Here is a 15,858-nt window from a genome sequence, read left to right on the forward strand (position 1 = left end):
ATAATAATATTAAATATTTATAATGTTAATTTAAAATAATCGTAATAATATTAAATAAATATTTCTTTAATTAAATAAAAAAACACCAAGAGGCAGAAACCCAAGATTTTAATCCGAGGTCAGGCAACAACGTTTATTTAAGTTTATATATACATGTATATGTAAAATATTCATATATTTCTGTAAATAAACTTTGTTTTCAGTGCACATCTTCAGCATAAAGAATTTAATTACCTTTTTAATGAAGCATTTATAAAATAACCTTGCAATAAATTTCATTATTTCGAAGAGGTTTTATTTCAAGTTGTGGTTTTTATCTTAACCAAAGAATAAAAACTTCACGAGGGACATTTTGGGGAATTGCTGTTTGGGGGACTCAGCGGGAGTCAGGGGGTTAAAAAAAAAATGGGAATCGTGGGCACATTCCCAGGGATTGTCCTCGTCACACGCCCTGGGGGTCACCAGGGCCACTTGGGGGCCGAGCAGTATTTCTTGGAGTGGCTGGAGATCTTCACTCCACCGGACTGCTGGGGGACACACTGGGTGACACTCTGCTGGGGGACACAAACTGTCCCATGTCGCTGGGGGACACATTTGGTGGCACTTTGCTGAGGGACACACTTGGTGGCACTTTGCTGGGGGACACAAACTGTCCCATATTGCTGGGGGACACATTTGGTGGCACTTTGCTGAGGGACACATTTGGTCACACACTGCTGGGGGACACCAATTGTCCCGTATTGTTGAGGGACACATTTGGTGGCACTCTGCTGGGGGACACACTTGGTGACACTCTGCTGGGGGACACAAACTGTCCCATATTGCTGGGGGACACATTTGGTGGCACTTTGCTGGGGGATACACTTGGTGGCACTTTGTTGAGGGACACATTTGGTGGCACTTTGCTGGGGGACACATTTGGTCACACACTGCTGGGGGGCAAGAATTGTCCCATATTGCTGGGGGACACATTTGGTGGCACTTTGCTGGGGGACACAAACTGTCCCATATTGCTGGGGGACACACTTGGTGGCACTCTGTTGAGTGACACTCTTGGTCACACACTGCTGGGGGACACATTTGGTGGCCCTTTGCTGGGGGACACAGATTGTCCCGTATTGCTGGGGGACACACTTGGTGGCACTTTGCTGAGGGACACACTTGGTTACGCTCTGCTGAGGGACACAAACTGTGCCACACTGCTGAGGGACACACTTGACACCTTGCTGGGGGACACACTTGGTGGCACTTTGCTGGGGGACACAAACTGTGCCATACTTCTGGGTGACACCTTTGGTGGCGCTTTGCTGGGGGACGCACTTGGCCATGCCTTGCTGGGGGACACATTTGGTCACACTCTGCTGGGGGACACACTTGGTGGCGCTCTGTTGAGTGACACTCTTGGTCACACTTTGCTGGGGGACACCGATTGTCCCGTATTGCTGGGGGACACACTTGGTGGCACTTTGCTGGGGGACACATTTGGTGGCACTTTGCTGTGGGACACAGATTGTCCCATAGTGCTGGGGGACACATTTGGTGGCACTTTGCTGTGGGACACATTTGGTGGCACTTTGCTGTGGGACACATTTGGTGGCGCTTTGCAGGGGGACACCCTTGGTGGCACTTTGCTGTGGGACACAAGTTGTCCCACTCTGCTGCTGCTGCTGCTGCTGCTGCGGGACACAAATGCTGGCCCCGCCGGTGTCACACTGCTGCGGGACACACTTGGTGACACACCGGCCGTGCCACTGCTGGGGGACACCGGCGGTGACACTCTGCCACTGCTGGGGGACGGGCGCCGTCACCCACCGGTAGGAGACGCCCCGGGCCGCGCGCTGCTGGGGGACACAGGTGGTGACACACGTGGGGACGCCCTGCTGGGGACAGACGCTGGTCACACACTGCTGGGGGACGCACCTGGTGGCACTCTGCTGCGGCAGGACGCCCTTGGCGGCAAACAGCGGCCGCGGCACGCAGGTGGTGACGCACCTGGGGACAATCTGCTGCTGCTGGGGGACGCACGGGGGCGGTGGCACCCGCAGCTGCTGCGGCACGCACTGGGTGACGCCGGTGACGCCCGCGCCGCCCGCCAGGCGCTGCTGCGGCACGCAGGTGGTGACACACCTGGGGACAATCTGCTGCTGCTGGGGGACGGGCGGGCAGTGCTGCGGCACCCGCAGCTGCTGCGGCACGCACTGGGTCACCCCCGCCTGGTGTGGCACGCACTGGGTCACCCCCGCCTGGTGTGGCACGCAGCGGGTGACACCCAGGCCGCCGGTCGCGCTCTGCTGAGGTGGCGCGCACGCTGTCACCCGCCTGGGGACAATCTGCTGCTGCAGGAGGCGCTGGGGCACGCAGGGGGATCCGTGGAGCTGGAGGGGTGGCACGGCCTGGGTGACGCTCTGCTGGTGGCACACGCTGGAGGACGCGGCCCGCTGCAGGGGCACAGCCTGGCCCGGCACAGCCTGGGGGATGCAGGTGGTGGAGTGCCACCGCTGAGGCGGGAAGGGGACGCCAGGGGACAGCGCCACGGGGTCCTGGTGGAGCGGAGGGAGGTGCTGGTGCAGGTGGCAGGACATCCTGGGGACACGTGGCAGGACTGGAAGGACACGGATGGGGTTGGAGTCAGGTGAGGTTTGAGGTCCCTCCCACCCCAACCCACCTGTGGGAGCCTCTGGTCCCCAAACCTCGGGGACATGTCCCAGCTGTGTCACAGTCCCAGCTGCTGGAGGCCTCAGGGACATCTTGGGGACACGTGAGGGACACGGTGGCGTTGGAATGAGGTGAATTTTAGGGTCCCTCCCCACCCGTTTGGTGACACCCAAGGACACCTGGACAGGTGAGGTGCCCACACCTTGGGGACACGTCCCAGCTGTGCCACTGTCCCATCGTGGCCCCAGCAGCACCTGAGGGACCCAACCCCTCGTTTTTAACTCTGCACCACGACCTGAAACCAAGTTGGGGACATTTGTGGACACTCAGCACTGAATGTCATGCAAAAAAAACCCAATTAATTCATTTAATTAATTCATTAATTAAAACTTCCCTTACTCCCAAACTCCCCTTTTTCAGGGGCAAATCTGGGATTCAGGCACTCAGCAGTGAACCCCAAGAATCGTCTCCCACTCCAGCACAGAAATTCCAACCAATCCGTTTTAAAGTCCTCTCCCAGATTGCATTTTTCATATGGGAAAATCAGGAATAATTCTGAATTTCGTAATCCCAGAATTGCAGAGTGCTTTGGGTTGGAAAGGACAACAAAGATCAACTCAACCCCTGCCATGGGACACCTTCCACTATCCCAGGTCACTCCAGCCTGGCCTGGGACATTTCCAGGGATGGGAAATCCATGGAACATCCCGTGCCGGGCTCTCCTCACTCTCACAGGGAACAATTCCTTCCCAAACACAACCTAAATTCCTTCCCTTTCACTTTTACCCCATTCCCCCTTTTCCTGTCGCTCCAGCTCCTGATGGAAAGTCCCTCCCACCACCTTTTCATGCAGGGGATGCTCTCCCTGGAATCCCACCCCAAAACGAGCTGGTATTTTTCCTAAAACCACCCCAGATCTGTCCCTGGAATCCACCAATCCCACCCCAAACTGAGGTGTTATTTTTTTCTAAAACCACTCTGGATCTCTGCTTGGAATCGACTAATCCCACCCCAAAACAAGCTGGTATTTTTCCTAAAAAACACCCCAGATCTCTCCCTGGAAAACACCAATCCCACCCCAAAACCACCTGGTATTTTTCCAAACCCACTCTGGATCTCTCCCTGGAAAACACCAAACCCACCCCAAACTGAGGTGTTATTTTTCCTAAAACCACCCCAGATCCCTCCCAGGAATCTGGAAATCCCACCCCAAAATGAGCTGGTATTTTTTCCAAAGCCACCCTAGATCTCTGCTTGGAATCCACCAAGCCCACCCCAAAATGAGATGGTATTTTTCCTAAAACCACCCCAGATCTTTCCCTGGAATCCACCAATCCCGCCCCAAACTGAGGTGTTATTTTTCCTAAAACCACCCCAGATCCCTCCCTGGAAATCTGGAAATCCCACCCCAAAACGAGCTGGCGTTTCCCAAACCCACCCCAGACCTCCCCAAACCCAATCCCCAACCCCAAACCCCGCCCAGCCCGGCTTTGGAAACCTCTTGTGATGGGGAATCCTCTCCGAGCCGCCCCACCCGGCCCACCCCCGCTCTGGCAATCACCAAAATTCCCCCCTGGGATTCCTCCAGAGGCTCGGGAACCGGACTCACCCAACAGCTCCCGGGGACGGGAAGAGCTTCCAGAGGCGACCGGAGCGTCCCGGCTCCGCCGGAGCTTTTATGGGGCCGCCGGAGGAGCCGCCGGGTCCCGCCGGCCCCGTGGCCCTCGCGGAGTGAGTCGGAGCCGCCGACTCATCCCGGACAATGAGTGGTTCCATGTCAGCTTCCCAGAGCAATTACCTGGGGATAATTAATCCTCCCGTGGCATGCGGAGCAGCAGCCCCAGCCCCGGGGCTGTTTGTGGGGATGGAAGCGCTGGATGTGTAGGAATGGGTTTTCCAGGGGGCGGTTTCCCATCCCTGGGGGGCTCACGGGGGCGGTCATTAAAAACCTGGATTTGGGACAGGTTTTCCACGGGATTTGGGACAGGGTTTCCACGGGATTTGGGACAGGTTTTCCATGGCATTTGGGACAGGTTTTCCACGGGATTTGGGACAGGTTTTCCATGGCATTTGGGACAGGTTTTCCATGGCATTTGGGACAGGGTTTCCATGGCATTTGGGACAGGTTTTCCATGGCATTTGGGACAGGTTTTCCATGGGATTTGGGACAGGTTTTCCACGGCATTTGGGACAGGTTTTCCATGGCATTTGGGACAGGTTTTCCATGGGATTTGGGACAGGTTTTCCATGGGATTCTCCAGCTCTGGGGTTTCATCTCATCCACCCCGCAGCGCCCGGATTTTTGGGGTTGTTTGGCCAAGGTTTGGGTGTGGATTTCGATCCGCTGAGAGAAAACAGGAAAACAAATTCCCCCTTGTGGTGGGTGCAGCTCATTATCCATCAGAACATTCATTTTTTTTAATTAAAAACTCCCAGTTCTCACCCCGCCCTGTGGTCCTGGCTCAGTGTTGGTGTCACCAGGGCTGGGCATGGCTTTGTCCTGGTCCCTCTCAGCTCTCCTCGGGATCACCAGGGAGAAATTGTCCCTCAGCTCCGAGCAGGAAGGGCCTGGACTCGTTCCTGGATTCATTCCCGATGGAGAATTCCATAATTAAAGGAGGATTTCGCCCTCTCTTCTTCCTCCCCCATGTGGGGCACAATTACCCAAGAGCTCCCAAACTTCCTGATTCATTTTCGTGTCCAAAACATTCGGGGCCCTTTCTCCCGACCACAAAAACCACCTGGGTGGGGCCGTTTCTCCGAGTTCACAAGAAACCCCAATTTTTAATAAAAAAAAATTAAAATATTCAGGCCCTGACCCCTCCCTGTGGGTTTGAGCTCCGTGTTGGTGTCACCAAGGCTGGGCTTTATTGTGTCCTGATCCCTGTGAGCTCTGCTGGAGCCAGCAGGGCCAAATTGGCCTTTTTGGGTTTTTTTTTGTGTCACAATGAACCCATAAAAACACTGAGCAGATCTTTAATCACTTAAAAAATATTCTTCTGGGTTTTGGGGTTTTTTGTGTCACTATGAACCCCTAAAAGCACTGAGCTGATTTTTAATGACTTAAGAAAATCCACCTTCTGTTTTTGGCGGTATTTTGTGTCACAATGAACCCCTAAAAGCGCTGAGCAGATCTTTAATCACTTAAAAAATATTCTTCTGGGTTTTGGGGTTTTTTTGTGTCACTATGAACCCCTAAAAGCGCTGAGCCGATTTTTAATGACTTTAAAAAATCCACCTTCTGTTTTTTGGGGTTGTGTCACAATGAACCCCTAAAAGCGCTGAGCAGATCTTTAATGACTTAAAAAAATCCACCTTCTGTTTTTGGGGGTTTTTTGTGTCACTATGAACCCCTAAAAGCGCTGAGCAGATCTTCATTGACCTAAAAAAAAAAGGGAATTCCTGGTTTTAGGAGTTTTTTAACCTCTGGGAGAGACAAGGAGGTGAATGCCTGGGGAGGGCGCACGGGGCTGCAGGAAGTTTGTCAGCTCCTGGAGCTTTTGGTCACCCCTGGCTCCGGGTGTCCCCGCGCGGGTCCCGGGGCTGTCACCTGTCCCCAGAGCAGCGGGAATGTGGCCCTGGTGACTCTCAGGTGACCGGGGCAGGTGAGGCACAGCCCTTGCACAACCGGCCGGGCTGCCACCCAAAAAGAAAACTTCCTCCAAAAATCACGTGCGACTTTCTCACTGGTTCGGCTCCTTACCTCACACAGACCGAAAAAAAAAAAAAAAAATCCTCGTAAAACCGGGAGATTAATTTTTTTTAAAGTCATTAAAAATCTGCTCAGCACTTTCACGGATTCATAGAGACACATACACAAAAAAAAAAAAAAAAAAAAAAAAAAAAAAAAAAAAGAAAAAGAGAGAGAAGATGGATTTTTTTAATCATTAAAAATCTGAAAAATCTGCTCAGTGCTTTTAGAGGTTCGTTGTGACACAAAAAAAAAAAAAACCAAAAAAAACCAGAAGATGGATTTTTAAAGTCATTATAAATCTGCTTATCGCTTTTAGAGGTTTATAGTGACACAAAATAACCCCAAAAAATGGAAGATGGATTTTTTAAGTCATTAAAAATCTGCTCAGTGTTTTTATGGGTTCATTGTGACACAAAAAAACCCCCAAAAAGGCCAATTTGGCCCTGCTGGCTCCAGCAGAGCTCAGAGGGAACAGGACACAATAAAGCCCAGCCCTGGTGACACCAACACGGAGCTCAAACCCACAGGGAGGGGTCAGGGCCTGAATATTTTAATTTTTTTTATTAAAAATTGGGGTTTCTTGTGAACTCGGAGAAACGGCCCCACCCAGGTGGTTTTTGTGGTCGGGAGAAAGGGCCCCGAATGTTTTGGACACGAAAACGAATCAGGAAGTTTGGGAGCTCTTGGGTAATTGTGCCCCACATGGGGGAGGAAGCAGAGAGGGCGAAATCCTCCCTTTTTTTCCGGGAATTCTCCATCAGGAACGCATCCAGATTTTCCTGGTCAGCTCTGGGCGTCCGGCTCCACCTGGACCACGAGGACGTGGCTTTGTTGTGGTTTCTCTCCGGCAGGAATCCTTCCTTTGATCTGGAGCCACAATTCCTCTGCGGTTTTCAGCTCCCATTTTCGGAGTTTGGAACCTCCCTTTGACCAAAGCGAGCAGTTCACATCCACAGAAATATAAACCATAAACAGATCCCATTGATTTAAATTTCTATCGATTTCTCCAGGTCTGGATGGCGGCAGGTGGGGCACCAGCAGGAATTTCCACCTGGAAAAGAAAGGTGGCCGGGCATTGGAAGGCGCTTCCCAGGTGGGAATTCCTGGAGCGGGGCTGATTTTCCATCTCCTGAGGTTTCAACCCAACGCATCGAAAATTCACCTTTTTTTTTTTTTTTTTTTTTTTCTTTTTTTTTTTTTCCCTCTCCCTTCTCTCTCCTTTTGTTCTTCTGCCAGAGTTTCTATTTCTGGAGCAGGGAGGGAGCTCTGCATTCCTGGAGCCTCACCCTCCAAACCCGCGTTCCTGACTTATTAAAGGTGGGGTGGAGAATCCCCGAGGTCCCACCGGGCTCCTCCTCCCTCCTCCAACCCCTCCCTGCTTTAACTCCTTTCCTCCACCTTCACCTGGTGGGCTGAAAAGGCCGGAATTCCAAAATCCCTGAAAAGAACTCCAAGATTGTCAAGTCCAAGCTCGGTCCCCACCTGGACATCCAGAAAAACGTCCAGGAATTCCTCGGACACCTTCAGGGACGGCCACTCCAACCCTCCCCGAGCCCCTTCCAAAGCCTTTTCCATTTTCCAGGAGGAGTTTTCCCAAATTTCCCACCCTGGCACGGCTCGAGGCCGTTCCCTCTTGTCCTGCCCCATTCCCTGGGATCAGATCCCAAATCCCCCCTGGCAGATCCCAAATTCCCCCCGGTTCCCCCTTTTCTCCAGGCTGAGCCCACCCCGATCCCTCAGGATTTTCCAGAACCTTCTCCAGCTGCTCCAGCCCCGTTCCCACGTCCCTTTTCCACCAGGGGACAGAGGTCCGAGCGTCACCCGAGTGTCACCCGAGTGTCCCCAGCCACCAGAGCGCAGCATTGGCCCGCGCAGGCGGCTCCTGGAAAATCCCTTGGGATCCTCCCTCCCTCCCTCTGTGTCTCCAGGAAAAGTTTTAATTTCGGGTTTGGCTCAGCCCAGCCCCTCCTCGCCACTGGATCTGGGAGGCCGCGAAGTGGATCCAGGCTGGGAATGCTGGGAATGTTGGGAATGCTGGGACCCCAGAGCCCCTCCAGGATCTGCAGGGGAGCTGGAGAGGGATTTCTCCTCAGGAACTGCAGGGACAGGACACAGGGAATGGGGTCAGGGGGAATTTGGGGGGGATTTTGGGGAGGAATTGTTGCCTGTGAGGGTCCCAGGTAATTCCATGGATTTCCCATCCCTGGGAGTGTCCAAGGCCAGGCTGGACAGGGCTTGGAGCAGCTTGGGTCCCTGCCCCTGGGTTGGAACTGGATGAGATTTAAGGTCCCTTCCCACCCAAACCATTCCACCACTCCAAGCCATTCCATCATTCCAAAACCATTCCATGATTCCAAACCATTCCAAACCATTCCAAAAGCATTTCATGATTTCAAACCATTCTACCATTCCAAAACCATTCCAAAACCATTCCATGATTCCAAAGCATTCCAAACCATTCCACAATTTCAAAACCATTCTACCATTCCAAACCATTCCAAACCATTCCACAATTCCAAAACCATTCCATGTTTCCAAACCATTCCAAACCATTCCAAACCATTCCATCATTCCAAACCATTCCAAACCATTCCATGATTCCAAACCATTCCAAACCATTCCAGGCACGGGGCAGAGAGGGAAGGGCAGGGAGCAAAGGAAACGTGAGGGGACGGGCAGCGATTGTGCTCAGAGTAATTTTGTTAATTTAATTAATTTGTAATTAAAGAGCTGCACAGGAGCTGCAGACAAGAAAACTTCTCTCATGATGAGTAAATTCCCAATTTGGGCGATTTAACAGCACTCAGGGCAAAATGAGAATGAAACTCCTCACCTGAGTCCCTCTTGCTTCACCCTAAAAGGGTTTTATTACTTAATTAACTCTTGGTTTCTCTAATTAGGAGTTCTTTGTTCTGGGACAGGCTCGGGGGAGGTTAAGCCTGGCTTTAGGGTCAGAATAACCCCGGTGACTTCTGAAAGCTCAGCTTTTTTGGGGTTTCAGCACCAATTTTTCTCTTCCCTCAGCGACTCCATCCATCGGCTCCATCCCCGTGCTGGGATTCCACGGGGAATAAAACCCTGGGATTTGGGATTTGCCTCGTGCTGCGATGGAGCAAATGGCGAGCCCAGGGTTGAAATTTTAATTATTTTAGTGATTAACTCAGCCCAGCTCATGGAACCCATGGAAAGGACAAAATCCAAGATAAATCCTTTTGGTTTTTTTGGCTCAAAAGCCAATAATTGCCTTTCCCAGTGGCACCAGGAGCACCACAGAGCTGATATTCCAGGGGGAAAAAAAAAAAAAAAGGGATTTTATTTTTTCCAAGAGGTCAGGGAGGCTGAAACCAGGCTCTGTATCCCAATTCCTCCTTGGCTGACGCCAAGGCTGCTCCACTTTCCAGCAGGTCCTGGAAAAAGCTGGGAAAGGCTGAACTCCAGCGAGTTCATCCCCAGCGAGCTCCGGAGGGGGAATGAAGCAATCGGGATTTGGGTTCTTTGATGGGACGGCTGCTGGAAGAGTTGTGGGGTTTCAGTGAGGCAATCAGAGCCCTGCGGGGGAAATCAGGGACAAATTTAGGCTGGGAATTAGCAGCAGGGTTTCAAGCAGAGAAGAAATTAGGGATTAATTTAGGCTGCGAATTAAGAGGAGGTTTTCAAGCAGAGAAGAAATTAGGGATTAATTTAGGCTGGGAATTAAGAGGAGGTTTTCAAGAAGAGAAGAAAATTAGGGATGAATTTATTAGGCCGGGAATTAGCCGGAGGTTTTCAGGGAGCAGCCCAGGAGGACTTAGGAACAGGCTGGGAAGTCCAAAAATGGGACTCAAAAGCTTTGGGCTGGGGCTTAGGGGATTTATGGGGAGGTTTTACAGGAGACTTGAGTCCCTGAGTCAGCTGGGAAACTCGGTTTTATGGGAATTGTCTGGGTCCTGGGAAGTTCAGGAATCATGGAATTGTGGAATGGTTTGTGTTGGAAGGGATCTTAAAAATCATCTCATTCCAGCCTCTGCCATGGGACACCTTCTGCTGTCCCTGGTGGCTCCAGGCTGGAATTGGGCACTTCCAGGGATGGGAAATCCATGGGATAACCTGGGACCCTCACAGGGAACAATTCCAACCCAAAATCCCACCCCAATCCCCCCTCTGTCCCCCTGACCCATTCCCTGTGTCCTGTCCCCGCAGTTCCTGAGGAAAAATCCCTCTCCAGCTTCCCTGGAGCCCCTGCAGATCCTGGAGGTCTCCACAGGCTCAACATTCCCAACATTCCCAACCTGTCAGAAAAAAAACGTCCAGGAAAGGACCACGGACACCCCAGATCCAGTCCTTGGATCCTGCAGCACTTGGGGGTGTCCCGGTTTTTTGGGACCTTAAATCCCAGGGCAATTCCCACCCTCCCAGGTGGCTCCGAGCCCATCCAGCCTGGCCTTGGACACTTCCAGGGGAACCACAAAAGTCCCGGGAGTTTGGGACAGGAGCTGCTCCAGGCTCCAGACCGATACCGGGAGATGTTGCAGGTGTTAATTAAGCCATCCAGCAGGTGCTAATTAAGCCTTTGTTTGATGAGTTCACCGCCATGTCCAGCCCGGAGCTGGACACAACAACGAGATGGGAGGAGCCGAACCCTGCGGGAGCCCCGGGCCAGGCCGGGCCGGTTCGGCAGCTCCTGACTCACGGCTGAAATCCGGCGGGGCAAAAGTTCCCGAGGATCCTCCCCTCTGTGCACAAAGGTCCTGAATCCTCGGGAGAAAATCAGGGGCAATCCACGAAACCACGGGGGAAGGATCCTCGCTTCCCCAAAAAAAAAATCTGATCCCTGGACGAAAACCCCCAAATCCTGCAGGGGAAAAATCAGGGGGTGTCTGTGGAGTCTTGAGGGAGAGCTCCTCACTTCCCCCCAAAAAAATATGATCCTTTCCCCAAATCCTGGGTGGAAAAAAGGTGAGGGAGCCTCCACAGAGTCCCGAGGGAGGGGTCCTCCCTTCCCAAAAAAAATCTGATCCCTGCATAAAAACCCCAAAATCCTGGGTGGCAAAAAGGTCGGGGAGCATCTATGAGGAGCCCAAGCCCAGATTCTCTGCAGGGCTCCCCACTTCCAAAAAATCTGATCCCAGCACAAAAATCCCAAAATCCTGGGTGGCAAAAAGGTCAGGGGGCCTCCAAAGAGTCCTGAGGGAAGGGTCCTCACTTCCCAAATAAACCTGATCCTTTCCCCAAATCCTGGATGGAAAAAAAGGTCAAGGAGCACCTGCAGAGTCCTGACTGAGGGGTTCTCACTTCCCAAAAACATCTGGGAATTGCATGAAAATCCCCAAATCTGAGGTAGCGAAAAAGGTCAAGGGAGCATCCATGGGATCTTGGGTGAGGGGTCCTCGCTCCCCAAAATTCAGATCCATTTTTTTGGCCGAGTGAAGCGAAGGAGCTCCAGGACCCTTGGGGACACTGAGACGCCTCCGGGACATCCCAGACAGAGCCACCAGCTCCCGTTTGGATCTCCTGGAAAAACTCCTGGGAATTCCCTGCTCAGCGCCTGGGAGGTCCCTGGCAAATTCTGGATTTGTGGGATCTGGAGCAGCAAATCCTGGAAAAACTCCTGGGAAAACTCCTGGGAATTCCCTGCTCAGCGCCTGGGAGGTCCCTGGCAAATTCTGGATTTGTGGGATCTGGAGGAGCAAATCCCACCCGGGAATGCCGGGGCTGGGAATTCCCAACCCCGCGGTGTCGCGATCCCTGGAATTCGTGGAATATTTGGGACGGACAGGGAGCTCCACGTTCCCTCCATTCCCTCACGTTTCTCCCGTCATTTTCCCAAAGGTTTGGCTAAAAATAGATTTTTGTGCAATTCCCGGGGCTGGGAAAAGCAATTCCACCTCTCCTCCAGGAAAAAAACGTTCCCTCCCTTTCCAGGGAGCCTCTTTGGGCAATATCCACAATTTTTGTGCTGAGGTTGCTGCCCAGTGACCTCCGGAGCATTTCCAGACTGGATCCAAACCAGTTTAAGGTCAGGCCACATCTCCTGATCTCCAGACAGGGTTTAGGATTAGGTTTAGGATTAGGTTTGGGTTCAGGTCTCTCCCTCCCAAGCCATGGGAAGTGTTTGACTTTAATCCCTGGGCGTTGCACGTTCCGAGTTTAAATTTGGCACCGAAATATTCCAGAAATTCTTTATTTATTGCTTAAATAAAAATGTCCCGAGCAGGTGGAGGTGCCCTGTCCCTCTCTGGGGCTCTGAGGGACGGACAGCACCGACCTGAGGAGGAGAATTCCCTCGGGAATATTGCACAAAAATTCGGGTGGAAGGTTGGAGGTGGTGAAATTCCCCGTCCGCTCTCAAACTCGGCTGCTCCGGCCTCGGCGGGGCAAAAACCAGGATCGGGGAATGATGAAATCGTGGAATAACAGAATCAGGGAATCATGGAGTATCAGAGGGTCACGAAACCATGGAGTTAGGGAATAATGGAATCAGAGAATAATGGAATTATAGAATCAGAGAATCATGGAATCATGAAACCATAAAATCATGGAATCAGAGGATCGTGGAATCATAAAATCACAAAATGGTGGAATTAGAGGATCACAGAATCACAAAATCATGGAATAATAGAGTCAGAGGATCAGAAAATCATGGAGTAAGAGAATCAGAGAATCACGGAATAACAGAAGCGTGAAATAATGGAAAAATAAAATCAGAGAATCCGAGAAAATCAGAGGATCATGGAATGGTTTGGGTTGGGAAGGAACCTTCAGGATCATCCCGTTCCAAGCCCCTGCCATGGCCAGGGACAATTCCAACTGTCCCAGGTCTCTCCAAGCCCCATCCAACCTTTCCTCGGACACCTCCAGGAACGGGGCAGTGCCGAACCCCAAGGTTCTGAGGACTCTGATCTCCTTCCCTGCATCTCCCCATGGGAAGGGCACAATTCCAGGAGCTTATCTCGGTCCCGAGCCCTGCCAGCCGCCAGGCTGCCTCGAAAGCAGCCGGGCAGGTCTGGGAAGTGCCCTAATTCCAGCCTGGAATCGGCACCAGCACCAGCAAGGCCTGAGTCAGGCTTTGGGCTTGGGCTGGGGTATTCCCAAAGCTGGAGACTAAAACCGAGCCTATCCCAGAGGGAACAGCAAGGCAGGACCCAGGGGGAAAGCGGGAATTTTATGGATGGGAGAAAATTCCAGAATTTTCTGGCCTTGAGCTGCCGAAGGGTTGTTGAGGGAGAAAGGTGCAGCCGCTTCCAGGTGTTGCCCAGGAATTCCGGGAGGTGAGGTGGGACCAGCTCAGCCTGTTGGAAGTGATCGTGTCGGGATCTCGATCCGATAAAAGCCCCAGAAAAGCCGCGGAGATGAGCCCGGAATGACCAAAGGTGACGAAATTCCCGTCTGGGTGGGACACGGCGTCTCCAGGAGCCGTGTCCCGATGGATCCCGGAGATTTGGGGGATTGGGATTGCATTTCAGAGGCTTTTCCCACTCCATAAATGTCTGTTTTTCGTTCCACCTGGACTAATCCTCAGGGAATGCAGAATTCCCTTTATTTCACGCCTAGGCTGAAACACCTTTTTAAATTCCCATCTGGAATTCCGTGGGGCCTCTTCCTCATATTCCATTCGGGTAGGGAAAATCTTGGATATTGTTAAAAATCCGCGGAGGTGAACTCAGCTCCCTGCTCCATCACGTTTGGATGGATGAGAGCTGCATCTCCGTGGAAAATGAGATTTATCCAGAGAATTCTGGGATTACTGAGGTTGGAAAAGCCCTCCAAGGCTATTGAGTCCATCTTTAGATGCATCAACTCCTTTCCAGGAATTCCCTGGACACTTCCAGGAGTGACAACTCCAAACCTCACTGGGCAGGCTCTGACCACCCCTTCCAGGAGGAAATTCCTGGAATTTCCAGGAAATCCCTCCTGGTGATGCCAGACTGAAATGAAAGTTGAGGGAAATCCGTGAAGTTCTTCCCAAGGAAAATTCAGGGGAGGTTTAGCTGTGGAATGGCCCCTGGATGGGTTGAGGTGGGAATTCCCAATAAAATCCCAGGAATTTCAGATATTGGGGGTCTTTTAGCTGTGGAATGGCCCCTGGATGGGTTGAGGTGGGAATTCCCAATAAAATCCCAGGAATTTCAGATATTGGGGGTCTTTTAGCTGTGGAATGGCCCCTGGATGGGTTGAGGTGGGAATTCCCAGTAAATCCCAGGAATTTCAGACATCAGAGGGTGTTTTAGCTGTGGAATGGCCCCTGGATGGGTTGAGGTGGGAATTCCCAGTAAATCCCAGGAATTTCAGACATCAGGGGGTGTTTTAGCTGTGGAATGGCCCCTGGATGGGTTGAGGTGGCACCAAACCCCACCAAGCCCCCAAACCTCAACGGGGTCTCCCACAACTCCACCATCCCAAGGCTCTGACCTTTACCCAGGGAGAAATCCCACAGCTGAGCGGGATTAGTCAGGGGAACGAACTCAGAATCCTCTCTGGAAAGTGCCTACGTGTAAAACCCGGCCGGGCAAGGTTCTTGTGAAAGAATGAGCTCATCAGCCAGGAGGACTCATTCCCAGAAGGCAGGGCTTCCAAACCCTATAAAAGATCCCAAATCTCCCCTCTCCAGCATCCACTCCGCTCCCGCTGCTCCCTCGGCACCGGCTGGGTGAGTCCCGGAATCCCGAGGGGTCCTCGGGGAATTTTGGGATTGGGGATCCCGAGGTTCCTCCTTGGGGAGGTTTGGGATTGGGGATCCCAAGGTTCCTCAGGGAGGTTTGGGATTCAGAATTCTGAGATTTTTTAGGGAGGTTTGGGATTGAGAATATCGAGGTTTTGGGGGGGGAATATTTGGGATTGAGAATCCTGGGATTTTTGGGGAGGTTTGGGTTTTTAGAATTCTGAGGTTTTGGAGGGGATGTTTGGGATTCAGAATCCCAATATTTTAGGGCGATGTTTGGGATTGAGAATCTGAATGTTTTGGGGTGATGTTTGGGATGGAGAATCTCGATTTTTGGGGGGATATCTGGGTTTCCGACTTTCAGAAAAGGTTGGATTTTGTGCCTTGGGATATGCAGAGGGTTCCTGGAAAGGAGGGAATTTGTGGGCGTTGGGGCAGCCTGGAAATGGCACTGGAAGGCAAATTAAGACCGAGCCTAAATCTGAGGGTAATTAAGCCCTAAATTAGACCCTTCCTGAGGCAGGGATCAGATGGAATTCCGTTGGTTCAAGGGCGAATCTCCTCCCTCCAAGGAAGGACACCAAACCCTCTCCGGCCAAACTGATTTTCCCATTTGATTTTATAACCAAAACGCTTTTAAAACTTCCATTTCACCCAGGAATTCCTTGGAAAGAGGCAAATTTGGGAGCACGAGGGCGCTGCAGGGCAAGGAGTGAAAATATTCCCCAAGCGCCGCCTCATCCATGTCACGAACAAGATCTTAATTAATTAATCAATTAATTAATCAAGGTCTTATCAGATGTTTAAAAAAAAAAAAAAAAAAGAAAGAGAGAAGAGAGGAGGGAATCGGCTGTGAGAGGAGCTGGGAACA

At 51.7% G+C, this 15,858-nt stretch overlaps 1 protein-coding gene across 1 annotated transcript; it reads right to left on the reverse strand.

Annotated features, from left to right (window-relative positions):
* Positions 1 to 371: 371 nt before the first annotated feature.
* On the reverse strand, positions 372 to 4,431 carry LOC136568133 (polyhomeotic-proximal chromatin protein-like). The gene is made up of 4 exons (XM_066567983.1): positions 4,265 to 4,431; positions 1,062 to 2,583; positions 765 to 1,013; positions 372 to 716 (listed from the first exon to the last, which is right to left on the reverse strand). The coding sequence occupies exons 1-4, from the start codon at positions 4,429 to 4,431 to the stop codon at positions 459 to 461; spliced, it is 2,196 nt and encodes a 731-aa protein (XP_066424080.1). The 3' UTR covers positions 372 to 458.
* Positions 4,432 to 15,858: the final 11,427 nt, after the last annotated feature.

Source organism: Molothrus aeneus, chromosome 31 (assembly GCF_037042795.1).
Source record: "Molothrus aeneus isolate 106 chromosome 31, BPBGC_Maene_1.0, whole genome shotgun sequence".
Classification (NCBI taxonomy): domain Eukaryota; kingdom Metazoa; phylum Chordata; class Aves; order Passeriformes; family Icteridae; genus Molothrus; species Molothrus aeneus.